This window comes from Choristoneura fumiferana, chromosome 18 (genome assembly GCF_025370935.1).
Source record: "Choristoneura fumiferana chromosome 18, NRCan_CFum_1, whole genome shotgun sequence".
Classification (NCBI taxonomy): domain Eukaryota; kingdom Metazoa; phylum Arthropoda; class Insecta; order Lepidoptera; family Tortricidae; genus Choristoneura; species Choristoneura fumiferana.
The window spans coordinates 21,278,420-21,299,115 of record NC_133489.1 but is presented as its reverse complement, the minus strand read 5'-3'; the positions used below and the strand labels follow the sequence as shown (position 1 = coordinate 21,299,115).

Genomic DNA, 20,696 nt, shown 5'->3' with positions numbered 1-20,696 from the left:
ACTAAATAAAGTATGTCAGTTCTAGTTCATGGTGGTATCAAATAGCCAATTACAGTAAAACTTGCTCGCTCGCTAACATTTTCCGAATAAATTATAAGCCAATAAAGCACAAGTGATAAAAGCTATTGTTTATATTAATAAATCTGTTGTAAATAGTTGTTGCGAACGTATCAGTATGCGGACGGGACATGCCAATCGCTAATGACATCACTCGGACCTCCAGAGATGACTGCATGCGGTGACACACCAGCTCAAATCACATCATCAGCAAAATTTAATATATTTTTTGAGTAATGAATATAATTATCATATGTACATATACCTAGCACATCAGAAGCTTTAGCGACTTCACTGCAGCAAAGGACATGAAATCATGAAGTGGATTTTACAGAAACTGAGGCCATCCATATCGTCCAAGGCACTTGGTATCATCAACGCATTCACCATTTCTTTCTATCAAACGGTAGAAAAATGTTGAATATGTATGCACATAGCAGAGCTTTTAAACAATAGAGCCTCTGGTAATGTTGAGTGAGTACCCACTTCAATTAAAACACTCTCAATCGCTAATGTCACTTCACTCCTAAGTGGTTGTGGCTGGTTGGTAGGCTAGAGTTGTGGTAGTTTGTTGCTGTATCTTTTATAACAAGATCCTTCAAATAAAGATGTATTGGACTTTAATGAAGAGCCTTTAATAAACTATTCAGTTCATAGAAAATTGTCATCTCGGGCATATGTAAGACGAGTTTAAGAGCGTAAGGGATAATGCGGAACTTCTTATGCGATTAAAAAAACGATAATAAAATATATCGAAAATACAAACTGAAACATAGATGCACAGAAAAACCAGAAAAATAGACCAGCGCTGGGAATCGAACCCAGGTCCTCGGCATTCCGTGCCACGTGCTATACCGCCACACCACCACTGGACCAAAAAACCAATCTTAATTGATAATGAAATATCTTGGAAACGAGCAAATTTCTCGCGGGACGCATCGCATACCAAATTGGTGGCAACAAAAATGCACGCACAGGTAACGGGACAGTAACGACTCTATCATAGACATAAAGCCTCCCCTTTTACACTAAGATGGTCAGAAAACAAATATAAAGTTATACATCCGCGATAAAACCTAACAAAACAACTTAGATACATGAGCATTTCTAGTTTTTTTTTTTTAATGTCGCCAGTGACGCAATTATCGTCATGGTATCTGAGACTGTTAGCTAAAAGCACTTAGCTTAACATTAGCAGCCGTCATACGAGCCAGGATGTGCTGACGTGACATTTAATACGACGGTAATGTAACGGAGATTAGGCGTAGTGCGGATAGGGACATGTGATGCTTTCATGCTTTACTTTGGCAGTAAATGGACCACGCTACAGCCAACCTAATACACCAATACGCACGACCGGAAGTTTCTTTTAAATCGGTACACTACTGATAATGGTTGCGGTCGTCGATTGAGGATTAAAAATAACGAACTTCCATTACGACTTTCTTTGAACTCTTAAGTCGAGTTTAGGCTTGCAAGAAAAATCGTGCAAGTTGCATTACATGGCGGCGCTCGATTGACCACTACAAACTCGTTGGCTTTTACGGCCTCGCAATGAAATGCAACTTTGTACGTGTTTTCTTGTAAGTCTAAACTAGGCTTTAGGGACTGTTTCACCATCCATTGATTAATTTTATTTGACGGATAAATGTGATGCCGTCTCCGTCTATTAATAATAATAATAAATTAACAATTCGAACAAAACAAACAGAGACGGCATCACATTTATCCGTCAAATAAATTTAAATTTAATCAATGGATGCTGAAACAGGGTTAGTGTGGTGGTTGCCTTTATATTAATGAGCCACTCTTGAACATTGGCAATAATCATCTCACTATGACAACTTTCTATGAATGCTCATCAATTCAAATCTTGAATCATAAATGTAACGTTTGCTTCTAACGCGTGACACACACAACGAATTCAGGCATTTAGATTGCTCTTCAGCTTTGGGAGAACGCTAATTTTCAAAAGTTCAAATGTAACTGTTGAATTTTGATTTAAAATTGTTTGTGTCAATCTATTTCGCCTGTGGTTTGTTTGCGGTTGTCAATTTTGATAAATATATGGGTATTGTACAGAATGATTCGTTTGGTTTCTATTGTTTAATTTATCATTAAAATATATCTTTAGCCCTAAACTACCTACTAAAATAATATTTGAAACGCATTTAAAAGGGATATTCCCCGTTGCGGTTTTTTGTTATTATTTTTAAGACCAGTAGCAGTACACATAAGCGGTTAAAAGACTATTTATTAATATTATCGTAGTAGGCAATAGACACGCTAAGAGACAATGTTAAGGTATAAATAAAAATTTAAAACATCAAATTTAACCGACTCCAAAATAACTAAAATGTGTTTGTGTGTGCACAATCAAATGTTCAAATGCTCATCTTCCACAAAATACTTATTGCTTTTCACGATACAAGATACTTGATACTTGCATTACGAAGAGAATAAATTGCTTAGCAAACTATATTAAAATAATCGATATAAAAGACGTGAAATACTTGTTGATAAGTCATTGATTCCAGGTCATTACTCCAAGTCATACATATGTCTAAATGAAGTGCACGAATTACTATATACTACAAAGTATACCCAAACTAGTAGATATTTGCATGTAGGTTTGCCTACAATATTTGAAGATTTCCCTCTATTTTCCCGGGAAACATCCAATCGATCCTGATTTTAAAATCTTCATAGAAATAAGTGCGGCAGAAAGTCTCATTTTCGTCATTAGTATACCCGCCCAGCCGGGGCAGGCAGCTTGTAGAATATAAACTCCCAACTTTTTATTCTCATAAACTTCCAAAGTTTTAACTCGAGTACATTTAGTGACTGTTCATAACTATTATACGTAACGCGCGAACCATTTTCTAAAGTGTCCCCGCAGCCTCCTAAGTCAAACAATTGTCGCTTAATTTTTTTACTAACTCTTAAGTAAGAAGGACACATTGTCGTGTTTAATAGTTGGTATTATGTCATAGTTATTTGACTAAAGAAATTTGATAATGTTGTTTTACTACACGCTCGGATTGTAGATGTTGAAAAATTAAAAAAATATAAATAATTGAGTTTCTAGTTATGTACAGTCGAGGGCATAATATCTATACATACAGCCATAGCGTCAAATTATATGTATGCATCGACCATATGGTTAGTGGCATAAAGGTGAATAGATGTTTTTGACGTTTTAGTAACGTGACAAATATTTATGACCTTGACTGTACCTACCAAGAAGTTTGTTTTATACCCGGCTTGTATTTTACGTAGGGAAAAAAACACGCCGTGTCGGACACGCCCAAAATAGGGTTCCGTAACCATTACGAAAAAATTAAGTAATATTTTTCTAAGGATTTCGCATTGTATACGGAATCTTCCAAGTTTAGGTATATTTTATACCTTAGGCTGCTATTTACTAATAATTCTCAAGCAAACTTAGCCGTTATAGTTTTCCTTGTAAGTTTGATATACTTACTACCATCCTGAATTTTTTCAAATTTTTCCACCCACCGGTTTAGATTTTAGAGGGGGGGGGACGCTCGATTTTAATGAAAATTTGCACTTTACAGTTGAGTATTTCGCAAACAAATGACTGAATCGAACAATCGTCTTAGCAAACCCCTAATGGTTTTAAAATACCTATCCAACGATACCCACACTATAGGGTTGGATGAGAAAAAAAAATCACCCCCACTTTATGTCTATGGACGTAACCCAAAAAATTTTTTTTTTTTTTAATTTTTTATTGTACAGTCAAGGGCATAAATATATATACGTTCCCAAAGCGTCAAAAATACCTGTACAATTGATTAGCCAGAAATATCTGTACGGTAATCCGGCCAAAAAATATGTGATCATTTAATTAGTCAAAAAGATGTAGACATTTACATGGCCATAAATAAATGTACAATGTCAGTCAAATATATGTAGGCAAATAGGAGGCCATAAATATCTATACACGCAACTCTCAGATACATAAAAACAAAGCCCAAGCCAAAAATATCTATACAGTCAAGGGCATTAATATGTACACATAATTCGAAGTATCATTCACATTAAAACTATTTTAAAAAGGTTTATATCAGCACTATAAATACTGGCCACTTAGTACTCGTACCTACTTAATGATAATAATGTATTCGAATGTCAAGTTTGCCATTGATATGCGTCAATTTGATTTATGTTATGTGTAATAATGTAATTTAATGCTATTCTGGATATCGGTACACATTGATATTATCGAAAATATTTAAAAATAATGTACAGGGTTTCAGACCATATAAAACACCGCATCGTAATGATGTGGGAAGACAGAATTTCCATATCACAAATTGCTGAGGAATTAGGTGTAATGGTGAGTGCGCCGAATCATACATTTGAGTGATCCGAATGTTTTTTTAATACCCCTTTTGTAGCAAACTGGTATTCATTGACTTATTGTTACTTTTATTTGTTTTAGAGGAGTACTGTATATTTATGGGTGAAAAAGGTATAGAGAAGAAGGAAATGTAAGGAATCATGCATCCAAAGGACGACCTGAAAGACCGTTTGCAAGCGGTGAAAGATGCAGATGGAGGGTATACAAAATATTAGGTTGTTAATATGAAGAAAATGTGGATTTTTTATGATGAACGTAGGTAATTTAAGTATAAAAAAATGTGTAGCCTTTTTTATGATGAAAGTAATTTACCTAAGTTTTTCAAATAAAAAAATGTAGCTTTTAGTAATTTGTTTTATTTTTTCATAAGTAGAGGAATCAAAAATAAACTCCGGTGTGCACATGCCCGGCTATACGTCAACGATTCATTACAAGTATAAATTAATTTTTAAAAAAGGCTTCTAAAAGTGACCTAAATTAGGTACTTAGGTCGACACCTACTTTAAATTTATGTGCAAAAATTATGCAAAAATATGTGTACACTTTAGTACCTTGTCTATTTTCGTCATATTTGAACTGCCATATATGAACTGTCACAGTGGTTAAAGTGACAAGGTACTAAAGTGTATAGATATTTTTGCCCTATTTTCTTGCCTATCTTGTATGGTATATAGCTGTAAAGCAGAATCTAAAATAATAGGGTGAAAGGAAACACAAATGACACGTCAATGACGTCACGATCAAAATGAAAAGGACAAAGCGATCATGACAGAACGGTGCTCTTTTCGGTGATTGTCATAATTCAAAATTAGAAATCTTGTTTGTTTGTTGTATAGATATTTTTGACTGTGTAGATATTATTGCCCTTGACTGTATAGATATTTTTGGCTTGGGTTTTGTTCTTATATATGTGAGAGTAGCGTGTATAGATATTTATGGCCTCCTATTTGCCTACATATATTTGACTGACATTGTACATTTATTTATGGCCATGTAAATGTTTAGATCTTTTTGACTAACTAAATGATCACATATTTTTGGGCCGGATTACGGTACAGATATTTCTGGCTAATCTACTGTGCAGGTATTTTTGACGCCTTGGGAACGTATATATATTTATGCCCTTGACTGTACATTTTGTCGCATAGTTTACATATATTATTATATCCGTGCAAAATTACAGCTTTCTAGCACTGATAGTCCCCGAGCAAAGCCGCGGACGGACGGACAGACAGACAGACAGACATGGCGAAACTATAAGGGTTCCGTTTTTTGCCATTTTGGCTCCGGAACCCTAAAAATGGAATTGTCAATTTGGAACATTTTACACATATTATCCCGGAAAAAGTAGTTGTTTACGAAACCCAAACTTTAAATAACCGTGTGGCGTATAAGTAAGTAATGCAGATAGTTACCATAAATCTATTGTAATGGTATAAGTTGCTATACCTGTATAACCTTGTAAACGTGCATTCTATGTCGTCTTTGAACTTAATGGCAGAGTGGGAGCAAAGCATGTTGAAATTGTGTAATTCTGAATTATATTTTCACCATAGTCACGCTTTCACATACTCTTGTCTTAGGCGCTATCGTGTAAAATTATACGCTTTTGTCATAAAAAAAACTCACCAGATGCAAGTTGCACTCGTGCACCGAGGGTTCCGTATACATTTTTAGGTACTTATCCATGAATATTCAATGCTAGCAGAGCCCCTATTCTTAGCAAAATTTACGCAGTGTGGACAGCGTTAGATGATTAGGTACCTACTGCCAGAAGCCAAAAAAAAAATAGATTTTCAGACTATTTTCATTGGTTGTGCTAAGAGCTACCTTCATATCAAAGGCTGGTTGTTTTGATTGTATTAATATTTCTCAACTCCTGATGACCAATTAAAAATCATGTTTTTTTTTAATTGGCTTATCTACCTGTGTATACTGGGGTGTATGGGCAGAGAATCGGAAACAATATTTTCATTCAAACGGTAGACATTTCTCTCAATGAGTTGTGAAATCCCCGTCCAGACATACGGGCATCTAACGAGATAACTGCGTAAGTGCGGTGTCGGATTACCCGCTGACTGCACTGCAGCCTTTCTTGTAATGTTAGACCTGAGACCTAGTTTCACCGATGCATTAGCTAATATTTTAGCTTGATATGTTATAGTAGGTACTTATACGTTTCTTTAGAGGAATAGCAGAAATTATGGCCCTGAACAGCGCCAGGCCCCTCTTCCCCACTGGGCACACTGGGCACGTGCCCAGGGCCCCGCGATGGGCCCCCTAGCCCCTACTCCATTACCAAACGATAACCGATAGCTACTCAATTCTCGCCTGAAAATCAGGCTTACCGAATGCATGCAGTATGTTGCGCCCAGGGCCTCTAATAGGTGAAAGACGGCCTTGAACAGCGCCGAATGAAAGTTTTTCAAACCGGGACATAAACTTGCGATGGGGGCCCCTGTGATATAATAACTATAACATCATAGGTGTTTATTCCATTTCCCCAGCGGTTGAATTCCTACGGGATTCCCAGAAGTTTAATTTGACTGCTAGACCGACCGATAGGGTTCACGGATAAACACTAGTGAAAGAATAAATTTGTCGAATCTTCTTTTCTGCAAATATACGATTACAAATTAAGTAAAATACGCATTTAAATAATTGATCATCTCAATAATCCTTATAAATTTTGCTGTTTGATTTCATACCTCTTTATTCAAGTTTTAATGAAATCACGAAACAATAATTTATGATTATGAATAGGGTCTAACGATAATTATGATGTCAGTTAGACTACGTATTGTTATAAGTATCAACTTAACAATTTACGGTAATTTCAAATATTCTTTATTTATTCCTCATGAGGATGTAATAATTTGACTGAATTAAAAGTTACGATCTTCTCTCTTAACTCTTTGCAAAAATAATGTTTGTAGCCCTTAGCTTCAAAGGTATATGGTTCAATTTAGCAAGCTTTCCACGAGCATCTTTCAGTACAGTAATTGTACGTGCCATAAAGTACTCAGCATCTCCAACTTAACCATAATTTATGTGCACATTGTTTAAATAATTGTGTCAACGAACTCTTGTTAGAAAAAAATGGCGCCCAGCCAGACAAACTGTGCCACACTGATTCCTGCAGCAAATATATAAAAGAATTGTTAAGTAACTAGAACTCTTACGGAAATAAGTTTATTTGTTACGAATGAAACGAGTTTTGGTACCTCTTGCAGTATTATAAAAATATTCTCGCAGTTTCGGCACGTGAATAAAGCTCCCGTTGTTGTCCGCCAAAATTCCGATGTAGTGCTCGAAGTACTCTTTATTATACTGTGTCTCAAGGGTAATGGATGCATAATAAATATTTAAACAATTTCAAACGATTGTTATACATACATAATAAATTTAATGGGCTATGAATACAAAGTGGATGAATTTATTTAGAATATTTAGATTGTATCAATACACAATGCAGGCTGGAGTAAGAATAGTTTCAAGGATGGTAGACAGTAGTCAACAAGCTTCAAGAAAATAATGAATTGATAATATTGGCATAAAGGTGCGTTAGATTTACTTACACTCTTTGACAAATGTTAGTTATGTCAACCATTAGCTATTAACAGTATACACGGTGATTTTTAATTCGGTGATCAGGAATAACAAAAAGCGATAAAGACAAATCGGGAAAGAAAAGTCCCTGGTTTCATTCACTGAGACTGGTGAGGTGCTGAGGTTTTCTATGAAATAGCTGTTTTTTTTTACCCCGATTTTCGTATTGGTCCAATGGGAAAAGTTGTTCAGTATGACCGTCCTTATTGCTTTTTGTTATTCCTGATCACCGATTTAAAATCATCTGTATTGGCTGTAGCAAATAGAATGTTATGTTATGAGTTTGGGAGTGCAGTGGCCTATGGCAACCAGTCCTCTCAAGGGAAGTTATTAAAACAATAATTAAACCTCAGTAAAAAGTAAAAAATAATGTGTAGGTTTTCATACTTAACCAACACCTTTGCCATAGCACATTTTCAAGTTTTGGTATGAACTTTTTTGCTAATGGTACTTATTATTCACTTCCACGACTTCCACTGTCTACATTCACATAATAAATAAATATTAAGAAAAGTCTCTAAGAGGTGGATGAAATTGAACTCAAAATTTAACCCAATTAAATTCATAGACAGTGTTGGATCCAAGCTCAATCCCTCTCCCCAAAGCCATAAATTCTTGTGACAAATTCTAAAACCTGTCCTCAGGATCCAGCCCCTCCCAAATGACACTAAATTTGCCACAGCTAATGCTAATGGGTGGTTAAATAAAAGCTTTTTTTAATGTTTGTTCAGACTTTGAACACTCCAGGTGATCATGTCAGTCTCATGAGTGTTCAATCAGTTCCCTACACAAGAGACAGATCAAAGATGTGGTTAATTCAAATAGTTTTGTCAGATGTCAGCTCTGAGAAACAACAATTGACCTGGTTGTTGTGCATGGAGCCCAAACCCCCAAGAACTCTTCTTTTCAAGTCTGAGTAACAACAAATAGGATAAGTCTTCTACCTTCTGGAAAATCTCACACAGTGGTGAAGGTTTAACTGTCATCAAAATAAAAGCTTGTAAAACCAAATAACTTACTTAGGTGCAGGTTCTCCTTCAGCCTCACACTCGATGATGAATGGTTTGTCAGCTTCCCCGGGCTGCGCCACTTGGAACAGCAGCTCTTCCACTGTAGGCTGCTTCACGATCCTCGGGGGCGATGTCTCTGGTGAGGAAAAGTAAATATGATCATAAAGTTGATTTCATGATGCTCATATGTTTATATCTTAAGCCAAAGTTCTCAATAAGAAAGAAAGTAACATTCTACTGTCTCATTGTAAATGAATAAATTATTACCTTTCGAATATCTTAAGAATAATTTAACAAAATAACATGTAAAAATGATATAAGGAGTATGTGTAAATTTTCTATAATTTTATTTAGTGAGAAAGTTTTTTTAGGTATGCAATTACAGAAGAGCTCTGACACTTACTGATTAACCCTGATGATCTGTTTGTTAAGGATCAGTACCAAAGTTAAGGCTGCTTTTTGTTTTTTTTTTTATTTATTTAAATCAGCAGAATTTGTACTTATTAAAACAAAAGAGACTAGAATGCTAAGTTTCCGCAGACGAGGGGTTAAGTCCACCAAATTTCAAAAGTACACATTTGATCTGGTATAATGGGTAATTAATAAAATCAGTCCCAGTCTTGTTTCTCTGGAATGTGACCAGATTCCTGGAATGCAACCAGATTAAAGAGATTAGGAAAAATATTGAGATCATGTGAATTTTTATAATATAGGTGTGAATATGATCTTAAGTAAGCCTTTCTCAGGTGATGCAATATTAATTTATAGATTCATTAGATATGCACTTGAACACAGAAAGAGACTCTGTCTCTGGGCAAGGCAGAGTTTAATGTGGTTCACTGTGGCTTCCCATGAGGCTGACATTAGTCACATTAATGTGGAGCCTCGTTAAAATATTAGATTTAAAAAAAAACCATTGTTTTTTTAATATAAATGATTGAGCATTTTTGTATAATGTATGTAAGAAGGTATATTATTGCATTGATTTGCCCCTAAAACAATAACTTTACAACATTTCAATAGAAGACTTACTTATAATAATTAAAAATAATTCGGGTTAGTATCATTTTGTCTAAAAACAGCTGGTCTAAGTGGCAACTGGTCTAAAAAGCAGCTGGTCTAAGTAGTAAGTGGTATAAGAAGCAACTGGTCTAAGTAGCAGGTGGTGTAAAAAGCATCTGGTCCTAACCTGCTTTTGTCGAAAACTTGAAAAAACATAGGTAAGTAGATTAGGTTAGAGTTATGCGTCAAGGCGCGAAGCGCCTCAGCCACGCGGAATAGAAGCTCCGCGAAGCGAAGCTCCATCGACTTTGAGTCTACGAATTTTACTCCACTTGCTACATAGACCAGTTGCTTCTTAGACTACTTGCTACTTAGACCAATGGCTAATTTGCTACATTGACCAGCTGCTTTTTAGACGAAATTATACTAACCCAATAATTTGTAGATATATGCAAGATCTCGCCAAATACCAAGATCTTGCAGGATTAGACCTCTCAAATCTTGCAAATACTGAGATTGAGGATTCTGATGCAAGATTGCACTCGCTAATCATGTCCTTCTCACAGTCTCAAACTATCACCACACCAAACTTTATCATGATTGAAAACTTAAAGCAAGAAAGTGGAATAAACATACTTTTATATATTTATAATTTGGTAAAGATTTGAAGTGTATAGAACTATGAATGCTAGTGCATATGGTTGCTAAGCCATTAATACTTAGCAATTGTTTAACAGCAAGGCCAAAACAATATAATTTTGTTTCCCATAAAAGTGTGTGTTTGTATGTTTGTCTGTCTTTCACATCGAAACGGAACGACAGATCAATGTGATTTTTGGCATAGAGATAGTTTATGGGTGAGAGAGTGATATAGGCTACTTTTATTCTGGAAAAATGCAGTTCCCGAGGGAACAGCGCATGATAACCGAATCCCACGCAGGCAAGACCGCTGGCAAAAGCTAGTCATATCATATAGGTACAATGGAACACAGCATCATAACAGACCATTTCAATTTCGTTGAGAGATCCTTTAGTCTACTTTAACAAACGTTTTTTATATTCCACAGAAAGTTAAAAAGTAAACAAACTTACATTCATAAAACAAGCTCTGGGTTGTATTTTTAACTTAAGGGTCAACATTATCAATGAAATTAGGCTCACAGGTCAACCTTCCAATAGAGGTTATCAAATACAGCTTCTAAAATTAAGCCTAAGTGAAAAAACTTGAGTTGTTTACATGTTAAAGCCATCCCTTTATAGCTATTGAGTTTTTAGTTTTCTGCAGGCATCTGAATTTTCAGTCTAACTATAAAGGCTGGGCTAAGAGTTGAATGGACTAAATTGCAAAACAATTGTGTTGATAACAATACGAAAGTGTACGTGCAAATATGTAAATACTTACGGAGCGCCGAAGTGTGCAACGCGACCGCCGCCAGACATATCAGTTTTAGCAAAGTGCCCATGGTGCAGTCGGCTATCTCGTTTATCTAACAAGAAACCAAACAAACTGTTAAGCACAACACATTTCCCCGGCACACATGTTCACCACACTCGATGACCTAATCCGAAAGAAGCTTGCCCGTAATGACAACACCCACTAAAAATAGTAACAAGTAAATCACTAAATTGCCGCCCTGTTATGACACAAGAAGCTCTTCAACAACATAATAGGCAATCACCGGGCCTTTAACTATTCAATAGCACTGGTTCACGAAAAACTAAATAATTTCTTTCTTTTACACGAGACGGTAAATCGATAATTGCATTCCTGTAACGATGACACCAACTCGAGCATAAACTTATTACGTATTAAGATACTACATAAATATTACCTAAATTCTTACTCTATAATAATATCATCGCGGTAAAACTAACTGAAATAAAATAACAGATTTATAGGCGGGGCCTTTGAGATTTTAGCTGTCGTTCGTTCATAAACGGTTCAATGACTGACTGGTAATGCATAGACAATGATAGATAACTAGTGTTGCAATGAGGCCATGACAATACCGCGTCCTTCTCTATCCTCAATTATCTCGGCTTTTGTATTTCACTCTCGCAAAAGAATAGACAACTGTTTGGAGAACGTTGTTGATGTTGATGCGTTCCAAATTTCCAATAACAAAAGTTGACTCGAGTTCAAAATTAGTTTTATACGTAAAAAATAACGAAAATAAATATCATAATTGTTTCGTGAAAATATAGATAAACTTATTTACAAGCTTTGCTTGTACCTGGACAAAAATGTGGCACCTCCAAGATTTTTGTTAAAATGTTGGTCACACTTGCAAAAAAGCCGCGACATTTAAATTTACGCGAACTCTAAAGCACGGGCCGCTAGGGAAATCTTGTTTTGATTTTATGAGTTAAATTAATAAAAAGGTTATATAGTTGATAAAGTTTAAAACTGTTGAAAGTAAAGGCCAGTAAAAAATTAAATACTCTGTTCTGTTTTGACATTTTATTTCGCCGTGAAAATTTTGTTAGGTTTAAGAAGTATAGAAATATTTTTCAAATTAAATCCCGTTAATTCACATATGACATTTAATTAAGATTTTACAACCAGGTCCTGTATGAATATTAACTGTAATTTCGATACAGATTACAGTTAAACTAAATGAAGCTTTTGCTTTGAGATCTAGCTCCGAGACCTTCCATTTTCACTATGTGTAAGTATGTAATTCATCTTTCATCTTTAGCATTGAATTTGAGTTTTATCTGGACCCGCTGAATATCTTCTTTTTTTTTCAGATAGTCGAGATTTTTCGTTAAACAAATGCCATAGTTACCATGAATCACAACCCAAAAAGATTCTACGCACACAAGTTCTACTTGCAAATCCGATGTCAACATAGTCTTATTTAGTGATTACCAAAGCCAAGATAGCGGTCGAGACTTTTCCAAAACTGGGTTTTTTACCATCTTCGGAGAACAGTGGTTGCGGAGAGTACTATAAGAGATACGAACGATGCTACCCGGTCAAAGATGACACGACACAGTCTCCCGCGATAACACATCCAGCGAATCTGATGGAAAGGAGACCGGATTGCGCTCACCGAGTCACATCTTGTTAATCTGGAGACAACATAGTTAGTAACATTTCCCAAGAAACTACCTCTTCGTCATGTACGCTAGATTCCAGTGTCAAATTCTTCAAAAAACAGTAGAGGAGATTTTTGAAATTTTTATACAATATGCATGACTTCGAACTCTACAAACAGAGATATCGGAGAAATATTGAACAAAAACCGCGAGGAGTCCGTAGAAGAAATGGAAGATTTCATTAAAGATATGATTCATCATATTATGTCTTCTGAATCTTCAGTTTTCAATGAAAGTCGTTGTGGCAAGTCACGGAATAAAGGTGTCGCGCTGAGCGCGATTCGCCATGTAACAACCGGTATGTATCAACATCAGTACTGTCAATCTATATTTGTAGTGTGGTAATACCACCCTAGTCTTGACTAACTTATGTATGTTGGTACTATGATAGAGAGATGGCGGGAAAAATAGCGAGGCAAGTATTGACAGCGAGGCAGTAAAGAAGGATAGCTGTTAAGAATAAGTGAGGAGCTACGAGCTTCTAGGAGGCCTGTACCCCATTGGAACACCCCGGTGAGTGTTAACTTTGCTATCGCATATCTATGTCGACCTATATGTGCATGATACGTGGAAAGATGAGGAAACCAGTAAAGTGTGGTAATGATCTTTCTGATACGTGTAGTCCAATCTTGCAGTGCACGGCACATTTGGTAGTCAAGGACATTGGACAGGGAAGCCTGGAGCTCCCATATATTCGAAGTGTGGTCCGGAAACACACAGGCACGGTCGACTGTAGTTGGAGCAACCGTGGCGAGGCTATTAGGGGATGGTGGAGGCCTCCGGGGGGGCAAAGCCCCCTCGTCCGGCTAAGTGACGAATGAATACAATATGATAGAGTCACCAGGGTCATACTCACACCCTGTCTAGACCGGAGCAAGTCGACCGATGCCCAACTAGGTAATTGATGTGCATAGCCATTGGAAGGCGGTATACCGCAACCAAATGTCAATCATGAGTTGCCTCTACAGTGTACATAAGGTGGTAACCATGCAGAATTATTAGAGATGGAAAGGCACCAGGTAAAACCGAAGCAGATAAGTAAGTGGCATAGCCACAGGCGAGAGGCAAGACCTCATGTTTATAGTATACACATAATTGCGATAAGAGTGGAATAACTTTGGTCGACTCATCTTTCCACTGCCATGATAAATGTGTATTTCGTATACCCTCATGTCGTCCTCATATTGATATGAACCCAGCAGTCAGTACAGGAGGGACGACATTTTGGTGGAGGAGTGCTGGGATATTGTCGAATGAGTCAGATAAGTATGACTTATTTAGTAAAAGATTTCAAGTACATAGTTCAGTCTCTGAACAAATAAAGTGAGCGCGGAACGTTTTGTTAATGTACCTACTAATTTCAAAAAATATTTGGTGTATGGCAATAAAGAGATTTTTGGAGTGATATCATGTGAATTATTTAATCCAATAAAATTGTCTAAGGTATGATGTTGCGTAAGGTGTTTTAATTATGCTGAGTGATTGTCAGTCTTTCAAAAAGAAAAGAACTGAAAGGCATACAGCCACAAAACATATTATGTGATACAGCCCTATTCATGTTGTATGGAACGGGCGTAAGTAAATTATTAATGTCCGATCGAAATTGTAGATACAATTTTTTAAGCTTGCCACACTGTGAAACTTTTTTGTCTATGGTTTAGTGCGGCACGAATCGGTATTAATCGATTAATGATAAGGAATTGACACACTTTCATTAAACTATTGTATTGAATAAACATTTTCTGTACAAGTGTTAGCATATTTGCTTGTATTAATTTATTATACCTTTTACAGAAATAATAAATAATCGTTGTATTAATACGGGCTGCAATAAGTAGCATTGGATTGCGTTGATTTTTTTTCTAGGTTTGCCGCCATTTGGTCTGTCAGTTCTATTGTCGTTGGTTTTTTTCTCTGCTTGCTTGTTACAGTTTGAAGCTATAAAGTTTGAGAAAAATAATTAGAAATAACTTTATTACAGTGAAAAGTAAGTGTTGTAGTGTGTTTATTTTTGTTGTGGCAGTGAAGATCAGCCTAAATAATATACGGAGTCAACAAATAGAGGTAAATTTGCACTTCTTGTATGAACCGGCGGGTCGTGATATGTTTGATTTACTGATAGTAAAGGGTAGTAATACTTCTTGTTTCTAAATTTCAGTTTACAACGAACTAACTATTCACGAACCCCAGCGATCGGTGCTGTTCTTTGAGAGGAGAAATAGAGAAACATCGTGGTGAGTTGCTCACAGTTGTAAACATAGTGTTTAGTTTTTTTTGAATTTCGAACATCGACTATAGTCAATTGTTTTCGCGTATTTCAGTATACGAGCAATAAAAATGGAAGAAATTCTTACTGGAGTAGTTCATATGCGGCAAAACAAGCTAAAGGAATGTTTCGAAGTTGCAAAACAAAATTACGAGTCGGGCGAGATGGTGCTTGACACCGCGTCTAATATCGTAGCGCAATTGAAAGGGATGATAAATAAATTACAAGATGAAATACGGCATTACACATCTACCTCTCCAAGTCCTCAAATGACAATAGTCACAAATGCGATGGAGATTCAAATACAAGCTGAAGATTTCGTTACAACCATCGAATCATCTATGGCGACCGCGGCTGCTTCGTCGGTCCAAACCAGAGAACACTGCAGCACATCGACTCGTCATCTTGGTGTGAAATTGCCCAAGTTGGAATTGCCTAAATTTGATGGGCAACCACTTAGATGGTTGGAGTTCTGGGACAGGTTTGCCTCCAACATTGATAGCCAGCCTTAGCAGAGGCAGACAAGCTGACGTACCTAATTAGTAGTCTCGAAGGTAGGGCCTTGGAAGCAGTAGCAGGCATTAGTATAACTAACTACAACTACACCATAGCTGTTGAAGCGCTGAAATCAAGGTATGGCTCTGATGACACACTCATAGATGCACACTATACTGCGTTAACAAACCTTGAACGAGCAGAATATACGGCGTCCAGCTGTAGGCGCACAATTGATGAAATAGAGCGGCATTTGAGGGTGCTAGAAAAATTAGGAGAAAACACTACTGGAAACCACCTACGGGCTACTATACTTTCCAAGTTTCCTGAACAGGTTTTACATCAGTATCACCTCATGCCCCAACAGTCTAATATTAAAGATAACTCAACATCTACAGTAAGACGGATTTTAGTGGATATTGTGGTGGCTATGGAAAAGGCTCAAACCGCTCCAGCTCTAACACGGACAGGTTTAGACACGAAACAAGAGGTCATTACTACTGAAGTACTCCAAACAAAGGCTGAATATCCAATACGGAGTGGTACCAACGCCAACTACAAGCCGAAGAGAAGCCTGAAACGGAAAATGGACAGTCAGGTCAATAATAACATAGCCAGAAAAAGAAACAGATTGCCTTGTATCTTCTGTAAACTTGGTAACCATAACAGCATGGACTGCAAGAGATATAGTGATGTGGAGTCCAGGAAAAAACAGTTAACGGACAGGTGCCATAAGTGTCTAAGAAGGAACCACAAAACAGACCAGTGCCACAGAAAGATAACATGCTTCCGATGTGGTGAAGGACACCTCCAGCTACTGTGTCCGAAGCCAAAGGGTAATGAAGATTTTATAGACAGTGAACCTATAACGGTCAAGTGTTATATTACAAATAGCTTTACCTTTTTGCAGACAGCCGTGGCACAGGTCACCAACCCCAACAACAAAAGAAACAAGCTTAAGTGCAGGCTTGTATTAGACAGTGGCTCCCAAAGAAGTTACATCAGTGCGAAGATAGCTTCTAAACTACAACTAACGCCTGACAATGAAGACCGGCTCTTGGTATACACATTTGGAGCAACTAATCCGAAGGAAATGTCAAGCCCATCTGTAGACATTTTATTAGAAACCAAACGTGATATCAAGAAACAAGTAAGAGTCAATATTGTTCCACATATTACAGAAAGGTTACCAGTAGCTGAATTTGATACTTCAGTGGTTGATTTGGTGGCTGATGATGATTCTACTGGTGAGAATGTAGACATTTTAATAGGGAACGACTACTATGCGGGCTTCATGCGTCAAGGAAAGAAAAAAATTCAGGATGAATTATACCTTGTAGATTCTGACTTTGGTTGGCTGCTATCAGGAAATGTAGAAAATCTTGAACATACTACAAGGCAAGAGAACATATTAACTGTGAACACTTACTGCCACTGTCATAATTCAAGCTGCCCTTACTTTACCGAACCGGACTTACCTCTTAGAAACATTGACATCAAATTTCTATGGTCTCTTGAGTGTATTGGCATAAACGACTCTCCCAAAGCCACTAGACAAGACGAAGCAGTGAAACATTTTAATGACACCCTACAGTATATTAATGGACGGTATGAAGTAACATGGCCATGGATTGAATACCCACCTCAGCTCCCAGTCAATTTCGGCGTGGCATTAGGAAGACTGAAAAGTTTAATCAACAGATTGGATCCGGCAATGCTACAGGAATATGACGACATTCTAAAGGAACAACTCGATGGGAATGTAATTGAAATAGTCGAACCACACAACAGTGATATTTTACATCCCGTTCACTATCTTGCCCATCATATAGTAAAGGGTGAAGGGAAGCGAGGAAGGATTGTGTATGACGCATCGATAAGAGGATCAGGAAAGAAAAGCCTAAATGAATGCCTGTACAGTGGACCCTCGATGCTAGAGGATCTCACGGCTCTTCTCCTGAAGTTCAGAACGAAAAGGGTGGCAATAGTGGCAGATGTGGAAAAGGCGTTCCTGCAGATCGGACTTCAAGAGAAGGACCGTGATGTGACCAGATTCCTGTGGGTGAGAGACACAACAAAGGACCTGACAAAAGAAAATTTACTTTATCTCCGATTTTGCCGTGTCCCGTTTGGAATAATATCTAGTCCATTCCTATTGACGGCGACCATTAGATACCATATGTCACAGACAAATGTAGATCTACTAAAGGACATAGCCAATAATTGCTATGTAGATAATTTAGTAACCGGAGCGAACTCTGTCCAAGAAGCACAAGAGGTATATAAGAAGACACGGGAGACCTTTGAACAAATATCCATGAATATAAGAGATTGGAACTCAAATAGTAAAGAATTTCTTAATCTTGTACCCACAGAGCACCAAGCAAAACGGGAAGATACAGTGAAAATTCTCGGCTTATCGTGGAATGTGGAGAGAGATTCATTAAAATTGAAAATAACTAATCATCACTTTGACAAGGATGCACCTGCAAACACGAAGAGGAAGGTCCTTCGTACCTTAGCCCGGATATATGACCCATGTGGCTTCATTTGTCCACTAACCCTACCATTGAAGACCTTGTTCAGGAACATCTGTGAACAGAAACATAAATGGGACACAATCTTACCAGAAGATGTGATACAGTCCATGCAAGAAATATTGGAAACAATAAGGACGGCTGTACACTTGGAACTACCCAGATGTGTAACGAATGATGTTCCTGAGTCTAAAACTACATACCAGCTAAATTGTTTTTCTGATGCTTCAAAAACAGCATATGCAGCTGTCATATATCTGACATCAAGGAATGAACAAGGAACATCAGTTCATTTTTTAATGGGAAAGTCACGTATAGCGAAAAATGAAGACTCGAAAGAACTTCACATCCCGAAGTTAGAACTCATGGGTTTACTCATAGCTAGTAGACTTCTAAAATATATAAGGGAGAACCTGTCTCTACCAATAAGCCAAGAAATCTTGTGGACAGACAGTTTGGTCGTGCATGGATGGATGCGTTCAAACAAACTACTACCACCGTTTGTATCCAACAGAGTAGAGGAAATTAGAAAAAACCAGATGCAAGCGGAGTTACATTATATTAACACGAAGATGAATCCAGCTGATGTTGCAACGAGGCCTGACAGATGGAATCAGTCAAAGGAACTTTGGTTCAACGGTCCCACATTCTTAAGAGAAGATGAATCGAAGTGGCCGGCAGATAGGTACTACCTGAAACATATCTCAGTCCTTTCTGTTGGGGAGGGCCTGGACCAAGGTGATCAAAGCTACATTCCAATATTGATCATGGCCCAGGTAATCAGCTGATAACCGTTGAACAAAATGACGATCAGGAAATGGAAATTGATGAACCAAATGACAAGACAGTAAATGACGAAATAACGGAACTGGACGCAATACAGGAATCTCTGACTCCATCAAGTTCAGCGAATAATACTATAGCAGAGATTTTGAAACTGCAGAAGCACCATTTCGCGGATGAGATTGCAGGTAAAAAGACACACCTGTCGAGAAATCTCGGTCTGTTTCTTGATGTCGATGGAATACTGAGATGCCAAGGACGGATGGCCAATACCACATGGGATTACGACATGAAACACCCTATATTGTTGCCTAGAGAGTGTGAATTTACTAACAAAATTATCAAGGACATTCATGAAGCTAATTACCATATCGGTGCCACACATACTCTTAGCCTTATTAGAGAGAAGTACTGGATACCACAAGGCAAGCGTCAAGTAGAACGAGTCATCTCAAGATGCCAGCGGTGTGTCAGACACGGAGGTGGTCCTTATCGTTTACCAAGTGCACCAGATCTACCAAATGAGAGAGTGAGCTATAGCGCACCATTTACATATTGTGGATTGGATTATTTTGGACCACTGTATGTGAGCACTCCAAATGGAAAACAAAAGAGATGGGTTGCTTTGTTCACCTGTCTGGCAGTGCGAGCTATACATTTGGAAATTGTAAACGATTTAACAGCTGAAGAATGCCTTCTAGCGCTCAGAAGATTCGCTGCCACTAGAAATACACCGAAACGACTGTATACAGATAATGCTTCTTATTTCAAATTAACATCTGAAGTAGTGAAGAAACCCTTCTGCATTTCAAAGGGCATTGAATGGAGATTTATTTGCCAACTCGCTCCTTGGCATGGCGGATATTATGAGCGGCTCGTAGGCGTAGTAAAACATTCACTAAAACGCACTCTAGAAAAACACCTTCTCGGAGACAGCAAACTATTAACTGTGATGAAGGAAGTAGAAGCTGTTGTAAACTCGAGACCACTTACAAAAGTTGGAACTGAAGTTATTCACATTTTGAGGCCATCTGATTTTCTTAGTCTCGGAAAATGTCTAACCTTGACCCCAGCAACTGATAATGTTTGTACGGTAGATGGTTCCAAACTTCAAGTCAATTTGATTGAGAGCTGGAAAAAGGGCTTGATAATTCTTGAGGAATTTAAGAAGATATTTAAGGCCCAATATCTGACAAGTTTGAGAGAGAGATATCGACACTCACCAAACAGCCAAGAGTTGTTTCTAATTGTGAACCAAAAGTAGGAGATATCGTACAAATTAAATCAGATATAAAAAACCGTGAGTTATGGAAGGTCGGGAAGATAGAAGAACTGACAACTAGTGCGGATAATAAACAAAGAGTTGCTAAGGTAAATGTGGGAGACTCTATATTGACTCGGTCTGTAGGTCATCTCTATCCGTTAGAAGACTGAAACTGATAACTCCC

General features: G+C 37.4%; 4 protein-coding genes across 4 annotated transcripts in view; 2 read left to right on the top strand and 2 right to left on the bottom strand.

Moving 5' to 3' along the window:
- Positions 1-12,018, bottom strand: part of Nrg (Neuroglian) — a 42,995-nt gene extending 30,977 nt beyond the window's left edge. The window contains exons 1-3 of the mRNA XM_074102050.1: positions 11,898-12,018; positions 11,468-11,552; positions 9,073-9,199 (exon numbers count right to left, since the gene is read on the bottom strand). Of these exons, the coding sequence (XP_073958151.1) occupies positions 9,073-9,199; positions 11,468-11,528 (188 nt within the window). The 5' untranslated portion in view covers positions 11,529-11,552; positions 11,898-12,018. The remainder of the gene's footprint in view (positions 1-9,072; positions 9,200-11,467; positions 11,553-11,897) is intronic.
- Positions 12,019-15,974: 3,956 nt separating this feature from the next.
- Positions 15,975-16,907, top strand: LOC141437936 (uncharacterized). Its single transcript, XM_074101536.1, has 2 exons — positions 15,975-16,764; positions 16,839-16,907. Exons 1-2 carry the CDS (start codon positions 16,284-16,286, stop codon positions 16,886-16,888), a joined length of 531 nt encoding a protein of 176 aa, XP_073957637.1. The 5' UTR covers positions 15,975-16,283; the 3' UTR covers positions 16,889-16,907.
- A 114-nt stretch (positions 16,908-17,021) lies between these two features.
- On the top strand, positions 17,022-18,333 carry LOC141437617 (uncharacterized). Its single transcript, XM_074101067.1, has 2 exons — positions 17,022-17,990; positions 18,304-18,333. The coding sequence occupies exons 1-2, from the start codon at positions 17,022-17,024 to the stop codon at positions 18,331-18,333; spliced, it is 999 nt and encodes a 332-aa protein (XP_073957168.1).
- Positions 18,334-18,491: 158 nt separating this feature from the next.
- The window catches only part of LOC141437605 (neuroglian-like), a 10,500-nt gene continuing 8,295 nt past the window's right edge, over positions 18,492-20,696 (bottom strand). The window contains exon 5 of the mRNA XM_074101042.1: positions 18,492-18,520. Coding sequence (XP_073957143.1) covers positions 18,492-18,520 — 29 coding nt within the window. The remainder of the gene's footprint in view (positions 18,521-20,696) is intronic.

Bases quoted from the DNA above. Each gene is read 5' to 3' on its own strand.
- LOC141437617 (XM_074101067.1), top strand. From the start codon at position 17,022: ATGTCAAGCCCATCTGTAGACATTTTATTAGAAACCAAACGTGATATC. The intron at 17,991-18,303 runs GTGAGAGACACA...TTGTACCCACAG, and splicing joins ATGTGACCAGATTCCTGTGG to AGCACCAAGCAAAACGGGAA.
- LOC141437936 (XM_074101536.1), top strand. From the start codon at position 16,284: ATGCCCCAACAGTCTAATATTAAAGATAACTCAACATCTACAGTAAGA. The intron at 16,765-16,838 runs GTAATGAAGATT...ACCTTTTTGCAG, and splicing joins ACTGTGTCCGAAGCCAAAGG to ACAGCCGTGGCACAGGTCAC.